This window comes from Enoplosus armatus, chromosome 11, assembly GCF_043641665.1.
Source record: "Enoplosus armatus isolate fEnoArm2 chromosome 11, fEnoArm2.hap1, whole genome shotgun sequence".
Classification (NCBI taxonomy): Eukaryota; Metazoa; Chordata; class Actinopteri; order Centrarchiformes; family Enoplosidae; genus Enoplosus; species Enoplosus armatus.
The window spans coordinates 9,142,940-9,170,932 of NC_092190.1; the positions used below are offsets into that span (position 1 = coordinate 9,142,940).

At 41.6% G+C, this 27,993-nt stretch overlaps 1 protein-coding gene across 1 annotated transcript; it reads right to left on the reverse strand.

The window, feature by feature from the left end:
* Positions 1-272: 272 nt before the first annotated feature.
* On the reverse strand, positions 273-27,907 carry LOC139292957 (phospholipid-transporting ATPase IH-like). The gene is made up of 29 exons (XM_070915366.1): positions 27,869-27,907; positions 18,276-18,398; positions 17,935-18,024; positions 16,287-16,367; positions 15,560-15,667; positions 13,108-13,236; positions 11,793-11,896; positions 11,621-11,671; positions 11,396-11,460; positions 11,219-11,300; positions 10,940-11,090; positions 10,644-10,841; positions 10,341-10,514; positions 9,631-9,797; positions 9,033-9,104; positions 7,769-7,842; positions 7,549-7,652; positions 6,496-6,677; positions 5,785-6,018; positions 5,324-5,501; positions 5,125-5,227; positions 4,625-4,770; positions 4,170-4,229; positions 3,492-3,619; positions 3,253-3,388; positions 1,680-1,745; positions 1,327-1,430; positions 1,056-1,221; positions 273-350 (listed from the first exon to the last, which is right to left on the reverse strand). Exons 1-29 carry the CDS (start codon positions 27,905-27,907, stop codon positions 273-275), a joined length of 3,393 nt encoding a protein of 1,130 aa, XP_070771467.1.
* Between the last annotated feature and the right edge of the window lie 86 nt (positions 27,908-27,993).

A 27,993-nucleotide genomic window follows, 5' to 3' on the forward strand; every position in this document is an offset into this window, starting at 1 on the left:
ACACATGAAATATACAATTGAAAAGGTGACTTCAAAAATAGCAGGAAACATGTTTAGAAGAAGAAGAATATACAATTCTAACCTGGCTTACAAACCAAACACTGCGTCACTACTGTCATCAATGGCGCCCTAGTAGTTAGTTTCACATTAAGTGAGGTGTTGAGACAGTGATAAGTGGTTTACACTGGGACATGCCACCATGCATACAGAGATGAGGGCTTAAAAAGAGAGTCACCTCCTCTTCCTGCTCCTCTCTCGTCTCTCTGGGCCAATCAGAAACTCATTCTGCTGGAGGACTGAGAAAGCATGAAGATGGTGGACGGCTCCACAGTAAGGCACGGGCGAGTGGACTGCAGCCCCAGAATGAGCGAGCGAGTGCAGAAGGCAAGAGTCACAGACACACAGGAGCAGTGGGGGGAAACAAGAGAGGAGAGCAGAGAGGAGACGGTAATGAAGAGGGAGGAAAAAATAAGAAAAGGGAGGTGAATGAAAGGAAACAGGAGAAAGGAACGATAGAGGATGGTGTGAATTTTGATTGTGGTGGTCCATTAGGGCGCAGAGAGAAGGGAGACAAGAGAAGAAAGAGCACAGCAGGAAGAAATCTGTCAGATCTTTCATTCATTTTTGCATTCATGGTGAAGCTTGCTTTACAGTATGGTGAGGCTAAGCCATAGGGAACAGGAAGTCATTCTAAATCACGCTGTTGCTCAAAGCTATTAGGGATCCTAATGGTCTTCCTGGATGATTAATAGAGTGGAATGGATTTGCAGCTTACTCATATGGTTTATTACAGTCAACACATTAAGTATCAGCTAGGATTTGAGAGAAATCTACTTACTATATCAGCTCATTTCAGTTTGTGAACTGAAATGTACTGCTAAAAGGCACAATTAAAATTTTCTTATGAATGGGAAAGCATTAATTAGTCATTGGTTAATGGTTTTAGCAAAGCATTTAGTTAACACCATCAGAAGTCACTATAGGAAAAAAATCTAAAAGCCTAACTTCGGAACAAGGCGATTTAAAAGCTTCCACAGATTGTGCCAAGACCTTACCTGTGCACGTTCGGTGGCTGTGGGACACATGGCCCTGCAGAGGACCTTCTTGATGACATCTGGCAGCAAGCTGACCGTGATAAGCAGGATGATGCTGAGCCAGGCCGGACCACTGGACAGCATCTGCATGAACACGTAGTACATCCTCTGGTAGTTCAGGAAGGGCCTGAGCAGGAACAGGAAAAACAAAAAAGAGTCTGGTCTTCAGAAATGTCCTAATAAACATAAAGGTTATAGATTTTAGAAAAAAACAAAACAAAGCAAATTATACCAAATGATGCCTCCCCAGAGAAGAGAGAAAATAACGTAGAAAAGTAGGGACCCCCAGATGACAAAGTGATTGATCCAGGTCCAGTGGTGTGTGTCCAAGGCAAGCTGAAAGGAACAGAATATATACATAGTAAACACTCCACCAGTCAATGAAGTCAATGTCTTTGCCTTTAGGGTTTACTGATGTGCAAACTCAGTGGCTAGTATTGTCGATCATTTATGTAACATGCTAGTTAACACGTGTGCCGTAAGCTTGTCCACATATACGATCAGGCACACATCAGCTCATTTAAATAGAGGGATTATGCAATAGACACAAGTGTTTCTTTTTTCCAAAGACATGTGCTCACACACCTTGAGCGTAACGGTGAACACCAGCACAGTAAAGACGAGAGTCCCGAAGGTCCAGTTCCCAAACATCTGCGAGGGAAGAGAGGAAGAAGAGGGTCAGTGGCCACATCAATCACACACCCCTACCACCCTGAATTCATGGATTAGTGAACATCCTATGGTTTTACAGTGCATATATGAGCACAGAAAAGGAGTGACCAGACACCTTCACATCATATACGATGTGGTGAGAGGTGATCTGTTTGGAAAAGAGTACTGGGGCCAATAAACTGAGAATATTTTCACTTCACCTCTTAGCATCCACATTTTCTAGCTGCTGAAATCCTAGAAAGGTTTAGGCAGACATCAGGGGTGAACAGATGGAATGAGAGTTGGGAGGGAGAGAATGAAAGAGGGAGGAGGGTGGAGGGAGAAGGAGATCAAGACGAAGAAACTGGGGAATTTATGTAATAACCACAGCTGGTACCAGTGCACCTGTCTTTGCTAGAATTCCTTCATTCATTAATCTTTTCCTTTGTGGATGAGAAAAAATAGGGAGAATTTCCATTTCAAACCTTTCTTTTTTTTGTTTGTTTGTTTGTTTGTTTGTTTGTCACCAGTACACAAAGAGTGCAGGAGAGTACAGTGAAATTAAAAACCAACCGACCCCAAGAACTACTTCCACAAATACATGGACACACACACACACACACACACACAGACAGAACAACAAACAGATGTTGGATCTTAATCTATAGTATATACTAGCATTACTCTATTAACTACCACAACGAAACACAAGGATAATGTGGGGGAGCAACTACGGTTTCTACTATGTCAGTGGAGTTGTTAAGATCAGGTACTGTGTAGGATTCAGGGCTTTACAGAGATTAGGGGAATAATGGAGCACTAGAAAGCTACACATTCAAATGAAAGTGCATGGATGATGTGAAGGATGAAACTGGATGAAACGGTCAAACTGAAAGCTTAAACGGTACGACAGGAACTAAAAAAGCGTGAAAGACAGAGAGAGCTGACAGGGAGGGAGACAGTCTTACCATCTGTGTGTTGGTGGTCATAAGCTGAGGAAGAAGAGGAAGAAGAAGAAGAAGAAGAAAAAGAAGAGGAGCAAAATAAAGAGAGAGGAAGCAGAGACAAGGAGGGGGAAGAAAAGAGAAAGGAATCAGGACAAGGGTAAAATGAATTTCAGGATGTTTCAACTTAAAAAACAGGACCAAAGGCAATCAAACAGTTGACATGATACAAATTAACAGTACAGAGAAAGATGCTATTGCGTTGTCGATATGAATGGAAATCCAATGTTGCTGACCTATAGGGGGGCCTGGGACAGAAGCCTTACTGTTACAGATCCATAACAACAAAATCATGACCACAAAGTCAACACTTAACTCCTCTTTCATGAGAATCCAATGGAGATGGATGAGTGTTCGTAAAGAAAGCACTAACTTTGTGTCCATTATCCTCTTCTAATTTCCCCAACACCTCGAACACCCCACAATGTGCCGTAACTGTTTCTACCCGTTTCACAAAAATGACAGATCTCACTGCCTCGGCTGACATAGAAACAGAGGCTCACCTGGCCATTGCTGGTGAAGGTGGTGTTGTCAAACAGGAAGTAGGCACCAAAGAAGAAGATAACAGCATCAAACACACCCAGGCATGTCCAATACAGGAAGACAGGCCAGCGGAGGAGGGAGTTCTTTGCTATGTCCCTAAGAAATGCAAAAGAACAGTTGAGTATCATGAAAGTCATGGATAAGATGAAAATCATATTTCTTTTCAGCTGAACTGCCACGACGTTTTCTTCAACCTCACCTGTACAAGGAGGGCTCCCTCTTGAGTGTCTCCATGGTGACGTGCTGCTCAACTAGGCTGTAGAGGAGGATGGGGAGTGAGGTGAAGCTGATGTTGTACAACGTCAAATAGGCGGTGTCGTACAGAGGCTGCAGAGGGACAAAGACAATACAGACGGCATCAGACATCTGGAACTGAAAGGCCATCTTAAAAGTTAAAGCTACATACAAGTGTAAGTCCAATATTCAGTCCTCTTTTAGCTTTGTTTTGGACTCCACCAACTCCTGAGAAAAGTATCTGGTCTGTCAGGTGCTGGATGTTCTGCTTTGTTAGTTGCTAACTTTGTATATCAGCCGTTTGGTGCTGGACAGGTACTGTGAAGTGGTGTCTGCTTCGGCTGGAAACAAGATTGATGAGAATGGATTTTGTGGGCCGTAAAATGAAAACAATGAGGTAAAAGAAGAGAAAATGCTCAGTAGAGCTAAACTGCAGAATAGGGTACTAATTCCGTGTGGCTTTGTCTCTATGAGTGACACCTTTCAAATTACACATCATTTGATCCATTGTTAAAATGAAAATATGGATTTATGCAGCATTAAAAGTAAAGAAATTACTATATGATGCTAGTTTAATGCATAGCACTGTGAGGATATGTGTGCTTGCAGACTGTAGCCCTATAACACAGTATAAACTACTTACCTGCTGGGAGAACCCGCAGAAGAACTGATACAGGAACTGAGGGAAGATGAAGCATACATTCTGGAAAGATTTAAGAGGAGAAAAACAACAAATAAAGAAAGTGATAAGCTTGTGACAAGTACACGTGAAGAGATTTGAAGAATCTAAAAATGCTACTATCTACACATTTCTGTTTATGCAAAGATTGTGTGCTATAAGCTCACTGAGTGGGCCGCAAAGAGCTGGCCTGCCAAACGGAAAAAATGAATCAGTTGGCAGGGCACTGCTTGCTGTGGAAGCCGCCCACACTGAGCATCGTAGCCATGAATCCAGGAGAAAATGTTGCACCAGGGATTCATGAATCCGGTAATCTGTCAGTGTAGCTGCAAAATCTGGTTCTTTGTAACTCAGTGTTTCACTGGGAATTACGATAAAGTGATTAAAATGTGTGAGTACACAAGGCACTCGTCTTGTACCTTGTAGAAAAAGTACTGAACAAGTTCAGCAATCCGGATGTAATAGTAGTGGCCATGAACGAGAAGCATCTTCTTCAGGTGTTTGAACTTCGGGATGGCATAGTCACTGTTCCTTGCTGCCTGTCGGCCTTCTTTACCCATGATGCCTTGAGGGAAAAAAAGAGGTTGGTTACTTATTGTTTTTATAGGCTATTTATCAATTATAATCATTTAATTTTCAAGTCTTCTTTTCAAAATGAACTGTTTTATTTACTGTTGCTATGATCTTTGATAATCAAAGTTTACTGCCTCAGTACATATCTGTCACAACTGATCACCAAACCTGAGGGACTCTTGCCAAAAATGTTTGTTTGCATAATGTGTATATCTTCATCAGATTTGTTTTATTCTGAAATATCAACAAAAGTATAAGCCTGAAAAATCACTGAAACACTGACTTTCATATATTAAGGGGTGATTTAGTAAATTAGCCACTAATTACGATGGTGAAATGAGCTCACCAATGCCCACGTGTGCCTCCAAGATCATGCTGACATCGTTGGCTCCATCACCAATGGCGAGGGTTATGGGGTGCTCCTTGGAAGCTTTAATTAGCTTCACAATCTGCAGAAACAAAAACCCAATTTCAGTCACTGCCACCGTTTGTCATTCAGGAATGTGCCTGGAGTATATTTAGAAAGTGAAGTGCAGTTCTCTCACCTGTGCTTTCTGCAGTGGTGCCATGCGACAGCAGAGCACAGCGCTACAGTTGCGACAGATATCTAGAAAGATCTCTCTGTAGTTACTGGGCCCTGCGCGCTCCTGGTTGGGCTTTAGTATTGCAGACAGAGTGGCCCCGTCAATGATCAGACCAAAGTCGAGGCAGTCCACTGACAACCTGGAACAAAATATCACAGACCGATCAACAGGGAGCTTTTCACGCAACCACGCAAGCATGCTTTTTCTCATCCTACATTTTAGTAAACTGAATATCTTTGGGTTTTGGACTTCTGGTTGGACAAAACTTTGGACGCTAAGAAATTGTGATGGACATTTCTCATTATTTTCTGATGTTGTTTAAACCAAACGATTAAATCGAGAATATAATCTGCAGATAAATTGATGATGAAAATTATCGTTAGTTGCAGCCCTAAGGTGTAGACACAAGCATTATCTCATACCCAGAAATAGAGCGTTGTCTGAGAACGGTCCTGTTTAGTTCGAACAGTACATCATGCAGACTCTGCTCTTCTGTGCGTTTCTTGGTCAGCTCCAGGATTTGGGTGCTGCGACGAAACAGCTTGCTTGCGTAGCAGGTAGCCGCTGCCGTCTCCATCTTGTCCCCCGTCAGGACCCAAACTTTCATCCCGGCCTTGTGCAGTGACTCAATGGTGTCTGCAGCTTTCTCCTGGAGCCTGCGCATCAATAAGTCAATAAGTCTTTCAGCCTCCAGTGGGCTAGGTAAAAGCATCCATCAAAACTTCAATCAATCAATTACCAACTGGTGATAACTTATCAATGCATGACCACCCCTGTCCCTGCCCATCACCAGTTTATCTACTAGGAAGTCAAACTGTCAGGCAGCTGATCGATCAGGTAGGGAAAACTATCTTTGCAGGTCGATACTGAAGTCTACCTTACTGGAGCACAAAAACATCTCACATTGTAGCAGAGCAGAAAATAAAATGGAAAAGGAAACAAATGGCACAGCAGTAATCAGTATTAGTGGTAAGTCACCTATCAGAGCGCAGACTGAATCTTTTATGCCCCCATGAATCATTACAATACGTTAAAGACGACTTCATGACTCATTAATCTTCCCTTCTGTCTCCCTGCTGCTGCTGCACTGTTTTTAAATATTTCCCTTCCTCTCTCTCGCCATGGCGACCAACCTGTCCTCCACTGCCGTAGCGCCCAAAAGCACAAAGTCTCTCTCAATGATGTCATAGGCCTGCGCCAGCCTCTGCTCCCTGTCCTGCAGGGCCAGCTTGGCTTCGTTCAGGTGATGACACGCCTCCTCGTATTCGGACTCTGACAGCCTTCGATAAGCGACGCACAGAGTCCGCAGCCCCTCCTGTGTTCAAGTGAAGAAAGGAGAGGAGGATGAAGAGGATTGGAGCTGTGATTTCATAAGCAGCTATCGTAGATGTTATCTGACGTCATGTGATCCAATGTGAGTTTGCTAAAGTCCTAGAAAGGACAATACCAATACTTTTCAACTGAAAAGGAGCATTAACTGATTTTTTGGGGGGCTACTTAAGAGCAAAGAACAAGCTTTTATTCTGAACATGTTAGCAAACAGTTGTTTTTCTCACATCTAGCAGACACACAGCAACATTAACATTCATTTGGAGTCTTGTTTTGAAGTCCAATTTTCACTCTCCTTTTAGCTTGACTTTGGTTTCCAAAACTCCTGAGTTTGCTCTTTAACAGCTAAATGCTCCACTTTGTTCACCAGCAAGTCGCGAACTGTGTCTGTGTCGATTGGTGCCAAAACAGAAAAGTTGTGGCCCATAAAATCAAATCAAGATGCTCAAACGCTACTTAAAGATGATAGGAACTGTAGAGTTGGGTGATAATTATCTGCAGGTTGAACAATGGACCCTTTTCATATTATACATAAGTCATTTTTATCTATTGTTAATTGTGATTTTTATATGAAGCTGCTGTTAAGAGACATTTTGCTCTGATTGGAAAATTCAAATTTAACGTAACTTTATGATTAAACTTTTTATGTACTTAATGTTTTGCTAAATTTAATTCTTGGCAGAAGCATTTAAGCCATCATGGATCACTGAACTTCTTATATGAACCTTTATGAAATCCATTGAAGGCTATAAGGATAATTATGAAACTTTTCACTGAATGATATTTATGCCAAAACTGGCCTGAAACAATATGTCTCAACCCATTATACATCTGTACTGGTCAAACTGTACACTTACTACAGCATTCTGCTCCACCCGGGCTTTAACCTGTTCCACCTTCCCAGACACCACCCGTGGAAAAATGGACGAGTCTGCCCCCTTACAAAACAGCAGGTAGTCTCCTGAGATTCCACAAAGACAAAAAAATCATTTCAAACAAACTGCAAGAACAACCTAGTGTCGGATCATGGATTTTTAAAATGTATTTGTTTGGCTTCTCTGTGTGAGTGCATCTCACCTGAGCTGGACTTGACTATGACGCTCATTCTCCTCCTGACAGAGTCAAAGTTCAGTACATGGAGCAGCTCGAACCTGAAGGAGAGACAGACTTGGCATAAAGGGGGTTCTCTTCGTTAACGTTCTCATTTCTGTTCAGATTCATTCAACATAGAGTAAGCTTACCAAAAATGTATGAACAGTTAAAGGAAAAGGTCTTGGTCCATGGTCCTTAACCCATAAGAACCCATGGTGACACCAGTGTAACACACACTTCAAAGGCCCCAGAATCTTCCTTATACAGCTTTGTGCTTGATCTCAACTCATTAAGTCCCTAAGCGACATATATACATAACATCCTGGTGTGGTGGTCATGTCACAGTCATGTGACTGTGGCAGGTCGGGACCTTTTCAAAATGGTGGTGTGACATGTAAAGCCTGTATTTTGATACTACAGGTAAGTTAAAACCCATTTAACGATTCTAATACTTTAATAGTGTGTCCTGTATACAGTCAACCTGTTTTGACCATATTTCTTGAACAAATAAATATAAAACAATAAAACAAGTAAATTTACCATAAACGCCCAATGTAACGTATATGTACCATCGCAGATCTTTGACATTAAGGGGTAGTATAAAAAAACCCATCAGAAATGTCTTCAATGTGGTCCACTTGGTCTGTGGTGTATTCCCCATAATTTTCCTTTAAGGAGAAATGGGTCTGGGTTCTTATGGGTTAAATTAGCGTTTTAAAATAAGTGGAACACAGTATGTGATGGATGTGTGTCGGATCGAAACCCCTATAAATTGTAAAAAAAATGTGTGTGAGAAAACTCTAAAACCTTTTGCCTTTACATCCCCTCTGAAGTCTTGCCATCTGCCGAATGCACCCCCCCCCCCTCCCCCCTCCAGCTCCCCTGCTTCATTAAAATAGCCCACTATTGACAGGCCACTGCAGAGAGTGATGGAGACAGAGGGTGGTTACATGAACACTTCCTCCAGATCAAAACATTAAAACAAACACTTTCAACAAATCCACTCTCTAATGGAATCTTGCTGCCTTTCATTCTTACAGATCGTAGGGAGCATTTTGATCTGATTGAGCAGTTCCTAAAAACAACCCTCTGCCCACTCTTTTGTGGTTGTAACCTCCATCAAACATGAAACACAATCTGGGAGCCGTTTCTCTCCTGGCAGCTGGTGTATGACCACGACTCCATCAAGTGAATTACTCCTCTTTTATCACCTGTGGTGGAACCACAACAGACCACTTAATACACCAACCTTTCAATCTCATCATCTTTGTTGAGGATCTCCATGTAGTTGTCTTTCAGTCTCAGATAGGTGTAACCCAGCCTGGCAACGAGAGCGAGGAAAAGGATTCATTTAAGTCTGGCAGAAAGTATCCACATACACTATGCAGTATCTCTCACATGTATCACACTTGGAAAGGCTAAAGGTGTTCTGACTCAGTACGCGTAACCTGAGCACAGCTCACACATACACTTACCACAGTACTTCACATCTGTGAAAACAATATGTGAGTGCAACACCCTGTGATTTGGCATGTTGGACCATGTGTCCTAGATGTGTGTAACGCCATGTGAAGACCAAAAATAGAACTGTGTTTAAAAAAAAAAAAAACATAATGGTCTTTGTTGATGTGGGCATGTTGCTCCAGGTACGGATGAGAAGATGAAACACATTCTAGGAAGTCTGATGTGAATGTAAACACCCTCAAATGAAAGCTGAAAGTCAGAGCTCTTTGTATTTAAAATCCAATGTGTGAGAGTGCAGAGCCAAAACAACAAAAAAGAGACAATGCCCTATTACTTAAGGACTGCAAACTAATTTCGCAAATTGTGTGTTTTAGTGTGCTTACCTTTTCATTCCCTCCACCAAAGCCACCTCATCCGGTGAGGAGGAGATGTAGAAGGAGGTGGGCCGGCCCTGGTGGATGCCCCTCTTGATGCCATCCACCGTCTCCTCCTCCTTCACCTGCACCGTGTGACACAGACACAGCGCCCGGAAAAACAGATCCTCGTGTTCCTACAGGCACACAAAGTCATACATTAAAATCCTTTGTACCTTTTTTCACAAATGCTACAGTTACATAGCAATAACACAGCATATCCCGTAAATCTTTTTTTTCTAAAGTTTTCTGCGCAAGTAAGTTTCGGCAAGGAGTGCTCTTCTCTCTCTCTGGTCATCTGTGGTGGCCACTGCTGCTCATGCTGACTACACAGTTTTTCTTCTATTAAATCTAAACAAATCACTGTTGGCACTGGCAGAAATGCAAGGCTCATCACTTTTCTGTGTACCAGAGGACTTTTTTTCCCCCATGTAGGACAAAGCAAACACTTAGGCATTACAGAGAAAATGTCAAAGTTTTCATGAACTGGAGACAAGCTGTATCCCTGCTGTGTTTATCAGCACTGTAAATGAGCAAAACAGACATTTGTTTATATAAAAATGTCAGACATAATTACTTTAATAGTCCTCCTGTCTGAAAGCGTGACATGTTTTTCTCTATTCGGTAGCAGGGTTAGCACAGCCACGAGTCTATTCAGGCACTCAAACACGCATACTTACTCTCCTGTATCCTCCAGGTGAGGAATCAATCATGTCTATACTGGAGGCAGCGCTGAGGATTTGGCCGTTGCAGATGGCATGCGGGATGTAGACGTTCCCATCGACACAGCATTCAATAAACTCCATGTTGTTCTCAGTCAGAGTGCCTGTCTTATCAGTAAACACATATTCCACCTGGGAGGGAAGGAAGAGAAAGGGCAGAGTAAGGGCATGTCTGCAAATTTAAGTTTAAGTGTAGATACTGTATGCAAATATCTGTGTGTGTGTGTGTGTGTGTGTGTGTGTGTGTGTGTGCTCATGTACCTGTCCCAGCTCTTCATTCAGGTCGGAGGTGTTGACCTGCGCTCCCTCTCCCAGCTCTTCGTCAAACATTTCCTCATCCCAGGTGATGAAATAGGAGCCCAGGAATTTCTGCATCTCCACTGTCACGTACATAGACACTGGGATGATGTAATTAAACAACACCATGAAGGCCAGGAAGTCTGTGAATGCTCGGATCACCTGACGAAAGAAGGAAGAAAGACAACAGCGTAAGCATTTAGGGGATTTGGGACTGGGTGTCAAGACTGTGTTTGTAAGTGAGAGGATGATGAACAGACCACATGGCGCTGGCGTTCGTTCTCAGTCCTGTGGTTGTACCAGGGCTCGTCCCGGTCAGGAGACCACTGCCAAGCGTATTTCAGAACAGTGTTGATCACCGCTTTACTGATCAAGATGCACAGGTACACTATCAGAAAGGCATTCATCGACCTGCAGGGACACAGAGTAAAGATCAGGAAGAGGAAACAGGAAAAGTACCAATCCTCAAAAAAAAAAAGATTCTTGGCAAACAATAAATCTAAATCGTGCAGTGAAAGGAGTGGAGGTGTTAATCATACTTTTCTACAGCGGAGCGCTTCTGAGATTTAGACTGGTAATTCAGTGCCATCTTGGTGTCCATACCAGTGTAGACTGCAACAGCTGAGCGGAGAGAAAACACTGAGTTATCAAAACACTTCACTCAAACATGACAACATTCAAGAGACACTAAACAGAGTGAATCCACATGTTACTACCATAAATGTGTTGTGTGTTCTTCAGTGTGGCTCCTCTAAGGAGCAAGTTCTCAGCCCCAAGTGGTCTGCAAGAATGAAACAGAATCCTCGGCTGTCTTTATTTCAGGAACACCATTTAAGACATTTGATTAATTGAGAAAAAGAGATGGCCTTGCCAATAAAAGGTCTACCCAAAAACTAAAAGTATCATAAAAGTACCTGCCTACAAAGAAAAAGTACACTCACCTCGCCACAGGCTCTTCATTGTCCTTGTAAATATTGATGCGTCCCACAAATCTGCAAAAAAAGTCACAGCAAAATAACATCAAGAGAAGCAACAAGAGAAGATCTGCTACTAAGAGGTCGTAGCTGATAATGTGTGCGCAAAGATGCATCAGTGAGCGTGTGTCACACTCACTTGTAGAGGTCAGGCTGCGGTTGTTCACATTCAATAGTGGCATGTAGTGAATCCACCTCCCGCTCCGTTCTAAAGGCCATGGTATCTGGTACAGCATAATAGGTCTGAGATAGAAAGGTGGAGGAAGGGGGAAGAAGAAGAAGACAACAGAGGAAAATGTCACCCACAGCTGCTAATGAGAGCAGGGTTCATTTGACTCCTCAGCCTGGATTCCAGCTGATTTTCGAAAAGACTGGGCGAGCCAGGGAGGTGAGCTGTTATAGACCGCTCCCCGGGTCAGGAGAGGACAACATGCTGGGGTGGTGAGCACATCAGGGGGTCACCCTGTGGGCATGTGTGAGGAGGAGGAGGGTGGGTGGAGTACTTTCCGTGTGTGTGTGTGTGTGTGTGTGTGTGTGTGTGCTCAGCCACGCATATGGTCATGTGAGTGACAATGAACATCAGGGGAGAACTGAAAATGTGAAATGACGGTGTGCCACCTACATCATTATGTATTTGTGTGCAGTATATGGCTGCAAATAACTTTAAAAATAAATTATTTTCACTACTGATTAATCTGCTGATTATTTTTTCGATTGTCAGAAAATTGTCAACTTGCTGGTCTAAAACCAAAGATATTCATTTACTATGACAAAGAAAAGCAGGAACTAGGGAATGTTTGATATTTTATGTTTGATGTAGTAGATTGACAGAAAATTAACTGACTTAAATGATTAACTTATCATTTTTAAGGAAAGATGCCAAATACTGTCACTGGTTCTTCGTATAAGATAGAAAACTAAATATCTTTTGGTTTAGAACTGTAGGATCAGACAGAAGAAGCAACTTTAAGAAATGGTGATGGACATTTTTATAGTCCAAACAATGAATCGACAATTATGTTGATTGACTAATCAATTAATTGACTAATTGTTTCATCTTTGTAAGACTTTTTAATTACTATGTGTAATATTATCTAAAACCAATTAAAACACTGTAACAAACAAATTCACAAAACCGCCAGTTCCTAAATATATTTGGAAAATCAAATGTCCTGAAGCTTTAAATGGGTAAAATAAGAAAAAGCACATTGACATTTGTTGTCAAAAGGAATACTATAAATTCCAGTTGTGTTTAGAAAACAGACTTTCACAGGACTTTCAGTGTTAATGTTTAATGAAAAAATAGGACTATATAGAACACTTTAACAGGGCTGAAATTTAAGCTTTTAACGACCCACTGAATCATGAAGCTTTCCTGTTTTGAAATCAAAGACGGTGAATTTAAAGTCAAGATAAAAATATATCGGATCAAAATCATGGATCAGTCCTGGCACCTTGTGACTAGACTCCCCGTCCAGGCTGGCGGTGGTAACGTAGCAGGTCCCATCATGGCGGCTGGAGGAGAGCAGGATGAGGTCACAGGGGAAAGTCTCGTCCTCCCTCACCATGACGATGTCCCCCACCTGACAGGGCAAGACAGACACATCACACACCCCCTAATGGCTTTCACATCAATAATAAATAAAAAGCATTTGGACGAGGGGTTCACGTAAACACAGACAGTCACAGACAAACAGACAGACCTGTGGGTAATCGTCTGCTCATCCTTTACCATTCCTTTTTTCTTTTTTTTCCCCCAAAGGATTGAGAAGTTGCATAACGGATTATGCGAGCGGAGCAGCTTAAGCACTGATAAATCCCATCTCCACGGTGACCATACACATGACACACGCTCTCTGATTTTGCATGATTAATATATTCATCATTATTCCTGCTCCCAATTCACACTCTAATCCCCTCTGTTTGATCTACGGCAGTGAGAAACCTTGGTACAGAAAACGCTGGAAGACAGACAGAGAGAGAGAGGCAGAAAGAAAGGACTAAGAGAGAGAAGGACGGGGACAGCGACAGACAAAGGGAGACCAGATTTTCTGTGCATATCGTGTATAAAATGTCTTTCTCCACCAATAAAATTCAGCGAAAACTACTGCTATGGCAACACAAACTATGAGACTCTATAACCTTTAAGGCTGGGCAGCTGTATTGAAACCTTATTCTAAACGAACCCTCAACATCTCACACAGTTTGCAGCACTTTGCACACTCGACAGGAGCAGCAGACGCAGCAGAAACGTACCTGCATCCATTATATAGCGTCCTACACAATGGTGAAACAAGACTGAAATATATTTCTATAATCTACATAGGAGGTGCTGAGCTAGACACTTAAATTATGCATACTGATACCGCTGCACGCTACGATGAAATAAGATAGAGTCCTGCAGAGTAACGTGTCAGCTCAGTGAAGCTGGTGCATGTTTTTCCAAAGAAATCTTCACCCCTACATCTGCTACATCTGGAAGAGGACTACAGAATAAAACAACACAATATTAATGGGTGTCGTTTTTACTCTATCATCTGGCTACAATCCTTGCTGCTGTATTGTGCTGAGCACTCTGCCATCTGTTCTGAAAATTAACCCTGTTGGAATCATTCATTTCCATTGTAGAATCATTTATATAGACCAGTAGTGAAAAATCACAGAGCTGTAGAGCTTTGAGAGTACACTAGCAGTTTGATGGTGTTTACCCTGCCCACCATGTTCCATTTTGTGTTATTACATTTATACATGAATTCTTTAGAAAATAGCTGAAACGGAGAACATCACATAGTCAACAAACCCCACAAAAAGACCAAAACCAACAACGAAATGATCCAACTAACAAGTATTGTCTTTGTAGTCAAAACCCTGATATAGATTATTATGTGATCCAAAAACTATTCCAAACATATAAATGAGCCACACAGCTGCACTGGGTGACATGTTTATTAATTACAATGAACATGGGCACTAGTTTATTATGAGCCGACCCCACGTGCACTACCCTGCTGTTGAAAACACTAAAAATAGCCCACAACAAACACACTATTTACTACTGTCTGAGTAATGTTTTCTAAATACTACAGTGCCCAGCTGTTTCATGAGATTATTTAGCCTTTTAAAAAAAAATGTCTATATACTTGTGACACAATTGTGAATATTTACATCTTCAGTAGTGATGAATAGGTTTGGGACTTGAGAGCCACAGAAAGGGTAGAAAACTAAATTGAGAGGCAGACTAATGCACTGTTGCTTTTCATGGGATTTGCTGACAATAACAAAAATATTCAATAACGTGAGTCTTATCCGCTTAGGATTTCAGTCCTGGTTGAATTGGTGACACCTGTGGTTACTAGTGGTAACTGCAAGTGCATGTTAATAATACTGGTCCCAGAACTCTGCTTGAAATTACATGTGAATGGACCACTGGGGGCAGCAAACACGCCTTGAGCAGCTGGAAACACTGAGCAAACTACTATACAGAGTGACAATTACTTACTAATTGAGTGTTATTGCCTAAAATTGGTTTTGTCGCATGGCTTATAAGACATTTCAAGAATTAGACTGAGCCACACTACCAAACAGTGATCTGCTGTTGCATCAGAATGACATAACAGAGCATCAGTGGATGACGACAGGAATATCCGAATTTATGAAATACATCAGTCTCGTGTGGCGCAGCAGGGGACACTGCGATTGTTCCTCTACTACAGTTTCAGGGCAATTAATTGGTGGGAAAGACAAGAAAGCGCAAGAGAGGAAGGAAACAAAGTTCGACAGGACTGCAGAGAGAAAGAGAAGGGGGGCGTGTGAGAGACAGTTATAGAAAAAGTGAGCTATGCAGCAGTGCTGTAGTGTTGCTTTGTGGCCTCAGGTGCTATACTGCTCTAATGAGGCCATTCTTACCCGTAGCTTGTGACTCTGTGTCCTCACCACCTTCCCCTGCTGCACCACGTCCACCGGACACTCGTTTATAGAGCAGTCAGCCTTGTGTCTGAGCCAGTCCTCATAGCCCTGAGAGAGAGATGCAGTGGGAGCGAGAGAGAGAGGGGGGTAGAGAACAAGATTGGAAGGGAAAAGTAAGAGAAAGCCAATGTGTTTGTTGGCAGGGAAACGGAGAATATAGATTATTGTGCAGAGAGAATCGGGGCCAGAGTATAGTATGAGAGAGACGGAGGGGGAGAGGTGAAAGTCATACGCTGTAATTAATTAGCATTGTGCTCCCTGAGCTTAGTGACCTGTTTCCTGGATTTCTAGCCAACATGTTTTAGATTTATGTCCCAGTAAAGCTCAGGCTTCCTTAGCAAGAACAGCTCCATCTATCACTGATAGTACCCCATCCCTCAGAACCGGACGCAGTAGAGAGGATGCGTCTCCCAGGGGCATGGGATCCTCAGCTAGAGTGATTAACAGAGGAGACCATTCATTATCATATTTCTCACATCACCAGACATATTCAATGGCATGTCCTTTCGCTGAGAGAGGAATGTGTATATACAGATAATAGAACAGCCGATTGGTAGAGAGTGTGTATTTGTGTATTTGAGGCCGGGAGTTGGTGTGTGTGTGTGTGGGGGGGGGGGTTTGCTGGCAATATTTCCCGGAAATGTGAGCATGTTTGTGTGTGTCCTACCTGTTTTATGGCGGTGACAGTGATAACAAAGAAGAGAGGCAGGCCGCTGGTGACTGGGCTGGTGGGGGTGTCGATGATAAGCTGTAAGGGAGAGGAACAGTGGGAGGAAGATGCAGGGGGGGAGGATGACGGGGGGACAACAGAAAGGAGAGGAGAGAGGATGCCAAATAATGCAACGCTGAGTAAGGAAGTGCAGCAGGGAAAAGCTCATTCTAAAATCTAGCAATTAAAGTATCCCAGTTGGATAGTTAACTGCTGTTTTTTAATGTTTGCTTTCCTCTTTTAGAGTCAGTACTTGTACAGAAGTTAAAAGTAATAACAGCAAAGCAGGACCTTTTCAGTTGACACAAAGAAAGAGGAGTACAAACACTGCTGCTTTGTGCCAGAACCAGTTTACAAGACAGTGTGGTATTTCACATCCTACTGATAAAACATCCAGCACACAAACACCAAATCTGTGGATGTGTTGCATTCTAGTCTACTAAGGCAACTGCTGATAAAGAAAGTGTTGTATCCTCCCACTTTTCCACGAGGAGTTTGTCCTTGCACAATTCAGTGGGTCAAGGAAAAAAGCTGCTTCTCTTTGATTCTGATTGAGACAGAGTGTCTGTCTGTTACAGTAAAACACTCATTTTTTTCGGGATAATATGATGTTAGCAGATTCAAATTATGTTGATAATCCTCATCCAGGTAACCTCAAACACAGTTGCAGGATTTACCTCTTAATCTTGGATAATTGCATTTATTTTGAAATCAGTGAACAATGAGGGCAGGGTCTAACCCCACATCAGCACTCATATGATTGGCTAGTGCACACGATTGCTTAAAGAGACAGCACCTTTTTACCATGAGTTCATTTAAGACTAAGGGGATAAAAATGTCTGAAAATGTAAAACTGTGATTTGCAAAATTTTAACTATGAAATTGGGTAAATGTGGTTGCATGTGCAGCTCATATGGAATCACTGAAAGTAACAAAAAAATATGTTCTTGTTTCCAAGGTTTACAAGTTTCAATTTTATGACAAACTATAAAGAAATGTCAAGTAAACTTACTGACTTCTGAATGTATCAACAACTATTGGACGAACTGCCATGATGTTTGGTACAGACATTGATGTTCCAAATAAAGTCAAGTAAATACCGAATTATCTGCTGTGTTAAAATGTTTTCACCAGGTTTTCTGGTTCCATAGATCTATAAACAAGCCAGACACTCTGCACCAGCTAACTTTGAATAATGTTGTACGTTGATGTTTGTAGATTTGTACCTAAGGACTTGTTACAATGACAACTGCGCCATATACATTTTAAACCTGCTTCAAAATATTGAAAAATCCAGGATCTTGGAAAATCATCAGCAATCTAATCTAAACTATTTAGTTACTAACTTCTCCAGCTGCCCTGAAAATATCTTGATGCAATGCCATGCGCTTTAATTAAAACTAAGCCAGTGTAGGAATTAAAAAAATAAAGCACAAAATGGACCCAGAAATGCAACGTTTGTTAGTTTGTAGTTGCTTTTTTGTTTTTGTTTTAACAAATGGACAGCTGGGAGAGTATTTCCTTAGAGCTTCAGTGTTGTATTTTCAGATCAAACAGAGACAGGAGGAGAAATTACAACTGCTTATGGTTTTCATGAAAATCTCACCTGGACCAGAAATATGACCAAGAAGTAGAAGTTAGCGATTCTTCTGAACTGCTCAAACAAATTCTTGGGAATGAAGTTCCAGAAGGTGTACTGTGGGACAGAGTGACTGCAGAATTACTATCACACGCATAAAAAAAAAAAAACAGAAGGGGGAAACAATGGCACATCATCATCCAGTCCTTCTGGCAAGAGAAATGGTGATGCACAGCTTGACGAACAGAAGAAGAAGTGAAATGTGTCATCCTTAAAAACACGGCCACAAAAGAGATTACACGGTTGTCTAAATATGAAACAAAAGAATAGCACGATGATTAACAATGTTATGGCACTGGCTCACTCACCTTGGAGGAGACGATGCGGTTGTCGGGGTAACGCTGAGGGATGTAGGCCTCAGCTCCCGGAGGGGGTTCTTTATGCCCGATGTACACCGTCCGACTGTCCACCCAGATCTCCTCCCCCACACACTGACGGAGAGAGAGATATATGTAGGTATAAATAGCAATACAGGCAGAGAAAAAATTGGGTTAAATTACACTGTTTACTCTCTGTGTTTGCTTATAACCCAAAAGCGTATTATTATTAGGCTTATATTACCATAACCACATTGATTCAATTAAGACTTTGTCATCTATCCTCACTAAACCCTTACAATCATTTCAAAATCTCTTTACAACCGTGCTTTCACTAAATGTATATACATGATCCACTGTAAATGTATACATCTTGGACTGTTGGTCAAACAAAACAAGCAGTCCGAAGACGTCACAATTGAAAACTGAGACGGACATTTGTCTTTTTCTGTGACGATAAATAGACTTTGATTAATTGAGAATAATTGTCCACTTTAATAATGAAAGTTGCAGCCCTAAACAACACCAGATCAAACTCCTTATAAATGTCATAAAGTTCAAAATAATTATAAATAAAAGACCTTGCCTAACTGTCCTGGACAGAAACAGAATGTTACACAACACTGTTAAGCGACTTCAGTCACTTCCTTAAACAAACAACCTCACAGAGAAGACAGGGCGGCCTGAAGGATGAGTGTATGTTTGTTGATGTGTAGGTGGGACCAGCTCTGAGTCACACAAGTGTGGATTTGTCATTCATCTTTTCACTTCTTCCTGCAGGACCTCTACACCTTTTTCTTCTACCCAGATCCAAAGCAACACTCACACTGTTGGTTTTACTTTAACAGTCCTACGCCTTGATACAAAATAATGACAGCACATTGGATCGAGTGTATGCAAACCTCCATCTCAGTTCATCTCTCATCTATATTACATCTAAGTATCTCCCCGGGGACCAACAGAGAGCATTCTGGGAGTTTAGCGCCGTGCACATTTTTCCAAGGTGTCCTTCATTAAACACTATTGTGGGAAGAGAGCTCTCCAAAAGAAAGCAAGAGTCAGAGACCACAGCATTCAGCTGTTTGTTTCCATCTGGCTTCACAGGGGCGCCAAAATAAATATTTATTTACAATGCACTAATAAAATTAAAGGTGTCTTTTCTTGTTTTAAACATCCAGAGAGCCTCTGCATTGCCCACCCCTCCCCCTCTATTTACATGAAATGGTTCGGTGTGAGTGAGGAGTGCCGGTGGAGCATCAGCTTCCTAAAGAAAAATCTGGCTTCTAAGAACGAAAAAAAAAGAAAACAAAGACAGAAGAGAGACAGTATGTCACCCAGTGTTTCACAAAGAAAGGAGGGTGTAGTCCTTGAGTGGTGGAAATTAACCTGTTAGCTTAGTCCGTAGTAAAATAGGCTACTTTTGCTCCATTACATTAGTTACTTAATATCTTCACAGAAAGCTGTGTAGAGTGTTTACATGTCGCTCCTCTTTTAGCTGACATTTAATCAGAGCAGGCAAACTTTTAGCAAGCTATTCATACTAAAACAGTTGTCCCTGTCTGGTGCCAGGCCCAACAGATTGAGCTTCAGGCTCAGCAGCCCTGTCACCCCATCCCCATACCCCTCCCAAGAACCAGCCCTACTCCCCAACTGAAGAAAGAAGTGAGCAGCATTGTGTTGAATGACATGTCAGTTGGCGTAATTGCAGGCGGTCCGAGGGGGTTTCTTTTTTTTATTATTATAAAAAAAAGAAAAATGATTTATGCTTTTCATTGATAAGAATTAAAACACTGTAATTGTTTCCCATATAATGATCATATTATGGTGGGGCCCAATGTGACATCTTTTCATGGGGCATAAAATCCCTGCCAGCGCCCCTGTGGCTTCCTACATGGCTCCTAATGCTTTGGCCTGGGTGGGCAGAGTGAGTGTAGCCTTTGGCAAAGCTGCCTGCCTGACACAGCTCAAAGCAGAAGTGTTGACCATTAGCAGAAAAGTTCTGGAACAAGCACTTCAGTGGAAGCAGCGCTTCACTGCTTAAAATGTCCTCAACATTTTGGCAGAGATGTAGCTCATCGTTGCCAATGACTAAATCTTTTAATGTTCAGAGTCCACGTCTCCTCAGTGACATTGTAGTTTAAACTGGAATACTACTATAAACTTACATCATCATCACCTCATTAAGTTTGGACCAAATCAAATGAAGGCTAATGGAACTTTTCCTAGTGAAATCTGCAATAACAGAATCTGTGTCAAAATAGCCAATCGTAATAGCAAAAAGCTCAGAGTCACACATCTAAACTTATCCACAGTGATCAACAGGCAAAAGGGAGTAGGATAAAAATAGACATGGAGCCAACAGTGTCAGCTGACTTGAGACCCCTCCAAAACATTAGGGGGGCAACATGACCCAGAGAGATACAGTGAAATGGAAAGAGAGAGAGAGAGAGAGAGAGAGAGAGAGGGGGAAAGTGAGGTGGAGTGGAAAAAGAGAGGGAGATTGAAGGGGAACGAGCAGCAGGAGCAGGAGGTTGAGTGGGACGAAGGAATGAAATGACGACATAATGACAGAATAAAACGGTAAAAAAAAAAAAAAAGGAGAAAGGAAAATGTGTTAAGAAAAAGAAAGATTGACAAACAGGGAGAGAGGTTGCGGCTGACGCCAGGTTAAAAAAATAGAAGCTGGAGATGCTGACATGTTGACCAGATGATGTAGCACTTACAAGTTTTTGTTAGAAACACACACAATCTGTCTTAGAGATATAGAGGTCATGGTCACTGGTCAATCAAAACTGTCAATAGAAAGTCAAAAGTAACTCCCTGGGTCTTGTTCCTCAAATGTCATGGCTTGAATAATCCTGGCTAACATCATGCTAGCTAGCTAAAATGATCATGTTAATAGTCATTTACAATCTTTTACCAAGAGACAATTTTTTTTTTTTATTGTCTGGCTGAATCCTATATAATTAAACTGAGAGTAGCTACAACAACCAATGACAAAGCCCAAAAATGTTTAACTGGTCATGCGGATTAATGAGGACACCAGTTAATTACAAATCAAACATCATGTCATTTTGATAAATGACTGAAATGACTAATCGATTATAAAAATATCATGATTTCAACCATATCTACATGGTACATCCACTAATATCCCACTTCGACTCCTAGTCAAACATTTCCTAAATCCAAAATTCCCTGAATCCATCATTTGTCCCTTCATATTTCTATCTGCACTGTTTTCTCCCTCCTGGCAGAGTGTCACACTCAGTGTGACTGTGGGAGAGGGATGGACAAAGATACAGAGAGATTGCATTGTGGTTTGTAGTTATCTGATCATTAATCCTCACCGATCCGTATCAACCCCCGGCCCACTGTTCCCTCTTCACTCTGCTGCTCCATCAGACAAAGTGGCTGGCTGGTTGGTTGCAGGACATGGAGGTTTTGTCTTTATTAACAACACTCAAACAGCCTCCTCGCAGAGAGGCTGGTCTTACATCACCATCAATGATGTTGTATCAACAATGACAACATGGATTTGATAGCAGAAAAACATCCCACCACTGCAACTTCTCCTTTCATGTTTTCTTACTGTACTGTGGTGCACTCTCTTGGGCTGATGGTTTAAACTCTGGATTCAAAATTAGACAAAAGAAGCAGGTCCAGGTTTAAAATGCTGCTTTAAAAAGCCAAGACAGCCTCTTTAGTTCTGGCCTTTTCTACTGGCTTTCTACCATAGCACTTTACAGGACAGTGGATGTGTATTTTTTCATTGTGGGAAAGCAACCCCTGACCCCTGGCATGATCTATCCATGCTGTCCCCATGATGTAGCTCCTTTCTACCACAGAGGTGTAATAAAAAGGTATACACCATTAACTGGCCTGATTAAATGGTCGCGTCTCATCCCTCCTCCACTGTCCCGCCATGCTGCACTACAGAAGCACAGAGCATGTTGAGCAGGTATCATCATTAACTCACAGATCAAATTCCTCTGACTGAGTTCTTCCTTAATGAACTGCTCATGTTAACTGGACAGAGGATGTAGAAACATACAAAACATGATTACACAACACCCATAAGATAGATTTTAGCCCATAGAATATCAATTTAACAGTCAATTTTATATTACGGGAAGATGTAAAATGATAATTGCTTTAAAAAGTTGTTTTTTTTCCTTGAGAGTATTTTAAAAAGTGACCACATGAAAATTTCAGTGTAAAACTTCAAGCGTAGTTTAGATTTCAGTGTTTACTACTACTACATTTACACATCAGTAAATCAAAATAGGTTGCAGCACACCAACTAGTTCTTACATAGAAATCAGTTGTTACACCTACTAACTGCCAGGTGTAACTGTTACATAGTTAACTGGGATATATGACAAAGGTAATGTTAGCTTACTGATATATAACCAGTTTAAATTAGAGGGTAAAATATGTCATTTGAATTACAGTGGACATATCTGACCTGACACTTAAAAATGTTTAATAATGATGTTAACAAGATTTTAAAAAATTACATTTAAGAAAAATAACACAAATATACCTCAAATGACAAAGCATTACGCTAATAAGTTAAATAGCATTGGTCAGGTTAGCATAATCAGGTATTTCCCACTCATTCTAAACATGCATAAATACTACCTGAAACACATATTTATCCATATATACATGAATAAAACTAAGTGATACCTATATTTACAAAGAAGTGGCAAACAAATTTAACATGACCCCCTTAAAACTGTTATATTCGGCAGGGTGCTAATGATGCTAGTGACTTACATAATTCATTGCTTTTCACACATTATTACACATTACTAAAGTCTTTACTAGCTGAGACATTTCTTACATTTAATTAGTGTGATTCTATTGAATAAATTGCTAGCTAGTAGTTACTAAGAACTTAAGAAGGGTTTTAAACACAAACCTAAATGAAGAATAACTGGTGCAGCCCGATCGTATGAGCCAAGTTTTACTGGTCTAACGGACAACATTTCTTTCGGACAACGCAGCACAGTTGCTAGGAAAATCTTTCCAGGGTAAATTTAGGGTAAGAACATTAAATAATTTTAATATAGAATATTAAATAATTTTAATATTCTTATCAATAGAGGCTGCAGCGTTTGTTGTAGCATTGAGCAAAGATAAAAGGAGCCAGGAGACCTTGATTAGCTGAAAAGGAAGGAGGCTACCTGTTCAACATGCACTCCATGCTACTCATTTGCCATTAATCACCATAGCAACACAGTATGCAGCAACAGACAAGCTACGCTATGTCTACAAGTTCATAATGCAAAGAGACAGGACCACACAGAGATCAAACGTGTAGGATTTCATCATTAATTTAATGCTGTGAAACTGGATTTGACAAGAGATTATAAGGTTTTAAGAAAAATGTGAAATGTTACTCTTCCAGACAATATCCTCAAGATCTTCTTCTTGCTTTTATGTGGTTCAACTAGGACTTCTTAGGCTGTATTCTCTGTGGACAATCCTTTTTTGGAACAAGACAGAATGAAAAAGAGTAAACATCAAAAGCAGCAGTAAGGAAGAAACTAATGAACTAAGGAGAGGGAACGTAGCTCACAGGGAAAGGAAGTGCCATTCGCTGTTATAATTATTTATTAGGCAATAATAATTTGGTGAATCTGCTACACAGGTGCAGACAGAAAACACAGATGTAACAGTGTTTTCTTTAGACAATTTGAAGAAAAAGAAAAGTGACCTTCAGCCGCTGATACTGATGACAAAAGCCACCAGATCCCTGATGACGCAAATAGCTATATACCTGCGACAAAATCAAAGGATAATTATGAGAAGATTACTTTAAATTTGTATTCTGTTGTTGCCCCAGCTTCCTCTCCCACTTGACTTGCTGTGATCCAACTGTTACATAAGTCTTTAATCCAGCTGTGCTACTTCTCCTCTCCCCTCCCTCTCTTCTCTCCTTCTCCCACCACCGTAATCTGAATCCTAAAAAAAACAAACCCTCTTTCTCATTTTGTCTGCATTTAACACCGACAACATCCCAATACAGGCTTCAAACTGTGTCTTATTATGAAACCTCTGTCTCCAGGGCACGCTGTGGGAGACAAAATGATTCTTATGAGCCAGCACGCAGATACATGGCTGTTTTCTCTGATATACACACAGGCCAGCGGGCAAAGCTTTGCCCAAACACAAAATCCTGTGTGTTTTTGTCACCTACAGCCTCTGTCTCTCCGCCAAGGCCCCCATCTCTGAAGGGGGGCAGCGGACAGGAATAGACTGCCCTTAACCGTTTGTAGCGGCGAGAGCTAATGTGGCAAACAGTAATCTAGCAGGTTGTGTTCTGCCTTTCAACACCAGCCAGAGGACTCAAGAGAGCTGTAAAGTTGCTAGAAACCTTTCTAAAGCCCTACAGCACTCCGGGACCTGCTGGCATCCTTTTGATCAAAGGGAGGCCTTTCTATTTTATCTGCTGAGATTGTGAGAGGTCTCCGCAAGAATAACAGTCATACATTCATAGATAAGTTGTAAAGGAGGGTGAGGATAGAGGGGGGTGGGGGCAAGGGTAAATCAAGCAGAGGACAGGAGAAAGCTGAGGCTGATATAAATCAAAATGATGTTATCACAAGAGGGTGTTTTGTGAAAGTGAAAAGCAGAAAGGTAAGCTTCACAAAGAAGGGAAGATTTTCAAGCCTCAAGAAGGTCTCATGCGTCTTTAATGTGACCACCACTCGCACACACCAGCGTCCCTCTTATCCAGATCATGACCTCATGCTTTTGCGCGAGTCTGGAGGCATCACGCCATCGCTATTATTATTAAAAAGGCACAGAAGAGGAGGATGGAGACAGAGGACATATATAGCATATGCACAGACCCACCAACACACACACACACACACACACACACACACACACACACACACACACACATACATACATACATACATACAAGATCTGTTCAAACAACAAGAGGTCATTTTACAGATAAATCTTATAAATACAATCTCTTCCTGTCATGTCCTGACCCAGGGTCAGCTGAGATACCAGAACAAGAGTGCACACACACACACACACACACACACACACACACACGCACACACACACACACACACACTCCTATTACACTGTATATCTTATTGAATGTAGGCTTAGCCATTTTTTTATGCCAACAGAGTGGGGAAAAAAGTTAAACAGATTTAGGTTATTACGCAACAAAATGTCCCATTTAAACTTCACGCACTGCAAAACACCATGACACCATATTTTTCTTTACAAAAACAATTTACTGTACTGTACAGGCTCAATTCACCAGCGACTCTTCTTGAGTCAGAAAACAGACTCATAAGCAGGACAGAATGCGTTGCCTTCAGAAAATGAAATGTCCCTCTCATTACAAAGTGCTGCACTGGATAGATCTGAAGAACAGTCACTAATAAAGTGTACCAGTTTAGCCGATGCACCAACAGTCAAGATCAAGATTTAGGAATCAGCCAAACTGTGGAATTATCTCAAATAATAAACAAACTTCTTGTCTGAACAGAGGTTGTAGCAAAGCATCTTGTCATACAACTATGTCATACAACCATTCTTTTTTGGGATGTCTACTAATAGTTTTTAACTTAAAAAATATATCATATGATGTTGTATGTTTTTAGCTCCTATTTTTCAGTGTCAAACAATGAATGCTTGTCTCTGTCTTCATAATGGTTGTTGGACTGTATAAACACAACGGACAACAATGGAAATAAGCCCAGGACTTTATCATTTTATCCCCAACAAAGTCTAATATGTTGTATTTTTAAAATATATTACAATGCATTTGGCCTGGCCTGGCCTGTACGACATAACTGAAAAACGTTATTTCTCGCACACAGAAATACATCAAGGACGAGTCACAAGCCAATAACAGGGTGATAATAAGGGTGAAGTGAAGTGAAAGGCTCATAAACTTGCCCAGCGGAGTTAAGTGGACTAAATCAGACGTACATCCTTTCATGGCTGGAGAGGCTTTCCTAATTCATCATTTTTCTTTTTTTAATAGCAAAATTATGAAAGTATGAGAGGCCGGCGACATTCGGGCAGTGATCTTGATGGGAGTTTACTGCTCTCCCTGTCCAGAGAAAAGGCTCGGACGCCTTGCTTATCACATCTTAATCACCTTGCATGATGTAATGTTTGTTCTTCTGTATGTAGCCTCATTAAAGGAGCAGCTGCTCAGAATACGGCGGGGTTAACAGAGGGTGATACACGAGTAATAGAGGACCTGATATACATCAACCATCCCTCCAATTCTAAATCAGGATCTGGATAATTGAATTAATGATTCATTCCTTGTCTACTTCATAATGCAGCTGAGTGAGGATGCAAAGGGTGAAAGATGAGGGGCGTGTGCACTGACCCCGTCTCCTTCCTCCCTCCTCTCCGCCTCACTCAGTGGATCTGATTTCCCCTGATATTAGCCCTGCTGGAGCATCCGTCAAGCTCCCTACACACTGTCACCAGCCTGCTGCACACGCAAATACACACACACACACACACACACACACACACACACACACTCACTCACTGGTACAAGCCTGACGAACCACAAACATACATAAATAAGCACACAAAAGCAGGAGCGCACAAGCTCACACTGATAGTTATCTTCAAAGCACCTGAGCCGGTTTTAAGGTCAGGTGAAAGGGTCGCAGACTGTATATAGCAGATGTGATGATACTCCAGAGGTGCCCAGTCTGATGAACATCAGCAGACCTGTCAGAGCTGCTTCCTATTAGACACTTTTTTCCCTCTAATTCAGCCACCCAGCAACCAGCTGCTTCCTCTTCTGGCTGATAAGCAGAGACTGCTGATGGCACCGGCCTGCTCCAGACCAGACCAACCAGTAATATGGTTACATCTCACCATCATCTACTTTGTTATGATGTGGACATTTCCTGTTAACAGAGACATCACTGATTACAGATCATGATGAGGCCTTGCTTCACTCTCTCTTAGAGTGTTGTTCTACTGAGAGTGACAACTTCTTTTAAGCCCCTCTAGTTTAACCTGCACAAGGTATCACTCCATCAGGCTGGTAGTGAGTACAAGTCAGTGTAAAATTCAGAAACCCGTGCTGCAGAGCGAGTCCCTGCAAGGTCTGAGTCCTGATTGGGATTTATTTCCTCTGCAGAGCAGGGCAACTGGAAGCCATAAGATAGTTTAGTGTGCATGCTCGTTGTAACTCACTAAAGCAACGTAACTGGGCCAGCCAAGTTCATTTCTATTCTACACATTCACCAGCCATCACTGCATCTGTAGCCACTGGCACATTCCCCATTCAGCTCCACAAAAAAAAAAAAAAAAACCATTGTAAAGCCCAACAGTCAATGGCCTGCCAAAGCAGCTGTGACATGTTTATCATTGCAGACGAGCAAAGTGTTTATCATGCTGGGCGCCCACGCTGAAGGCAGTGGTGTGCAATCTAATTCCCAACACATACTGTATGACAGATGTAAAAACACAGCTACAAATGACTCATGTATCATGCATTATATGTTGCTTGCACTTGCAGAGCTACAGTTGTGACAGTGTTGACAGATGGGGGGGGGCCTTACGTATCTGCTGATGATATTCCGGAGCAGGGTGAAATCCATCCTTTACACAGCTCCGGCGGCGACTTGACCGTGCAACACAGACGTTCAGCTCTCCTTGGATCTTCGTAAATGCTACCTAATGTGGA

Coding starts and splice junctions, on each gene's coding strand:
- LOC139292957 (XM_070915366.1), bottom strand. CDS start 27,907: ATGGATTTCACCCTGCTCCGGAATATCATCAGCAGATAC. Junction 16,368..17,934: donor TGGTCATATTTCTGGTCCAG/GTGAGATTTTCA, acceptor TCTCCCTTACAG/CTTATCATCGACACCCCCAC. Junction 4,230..4,624: donor TTCAGTACTTTTTCTACAAG/GTACAAGACGAG, acceptor AAATCTTTCCAG/AATGTATGCTTCATCTTCCC.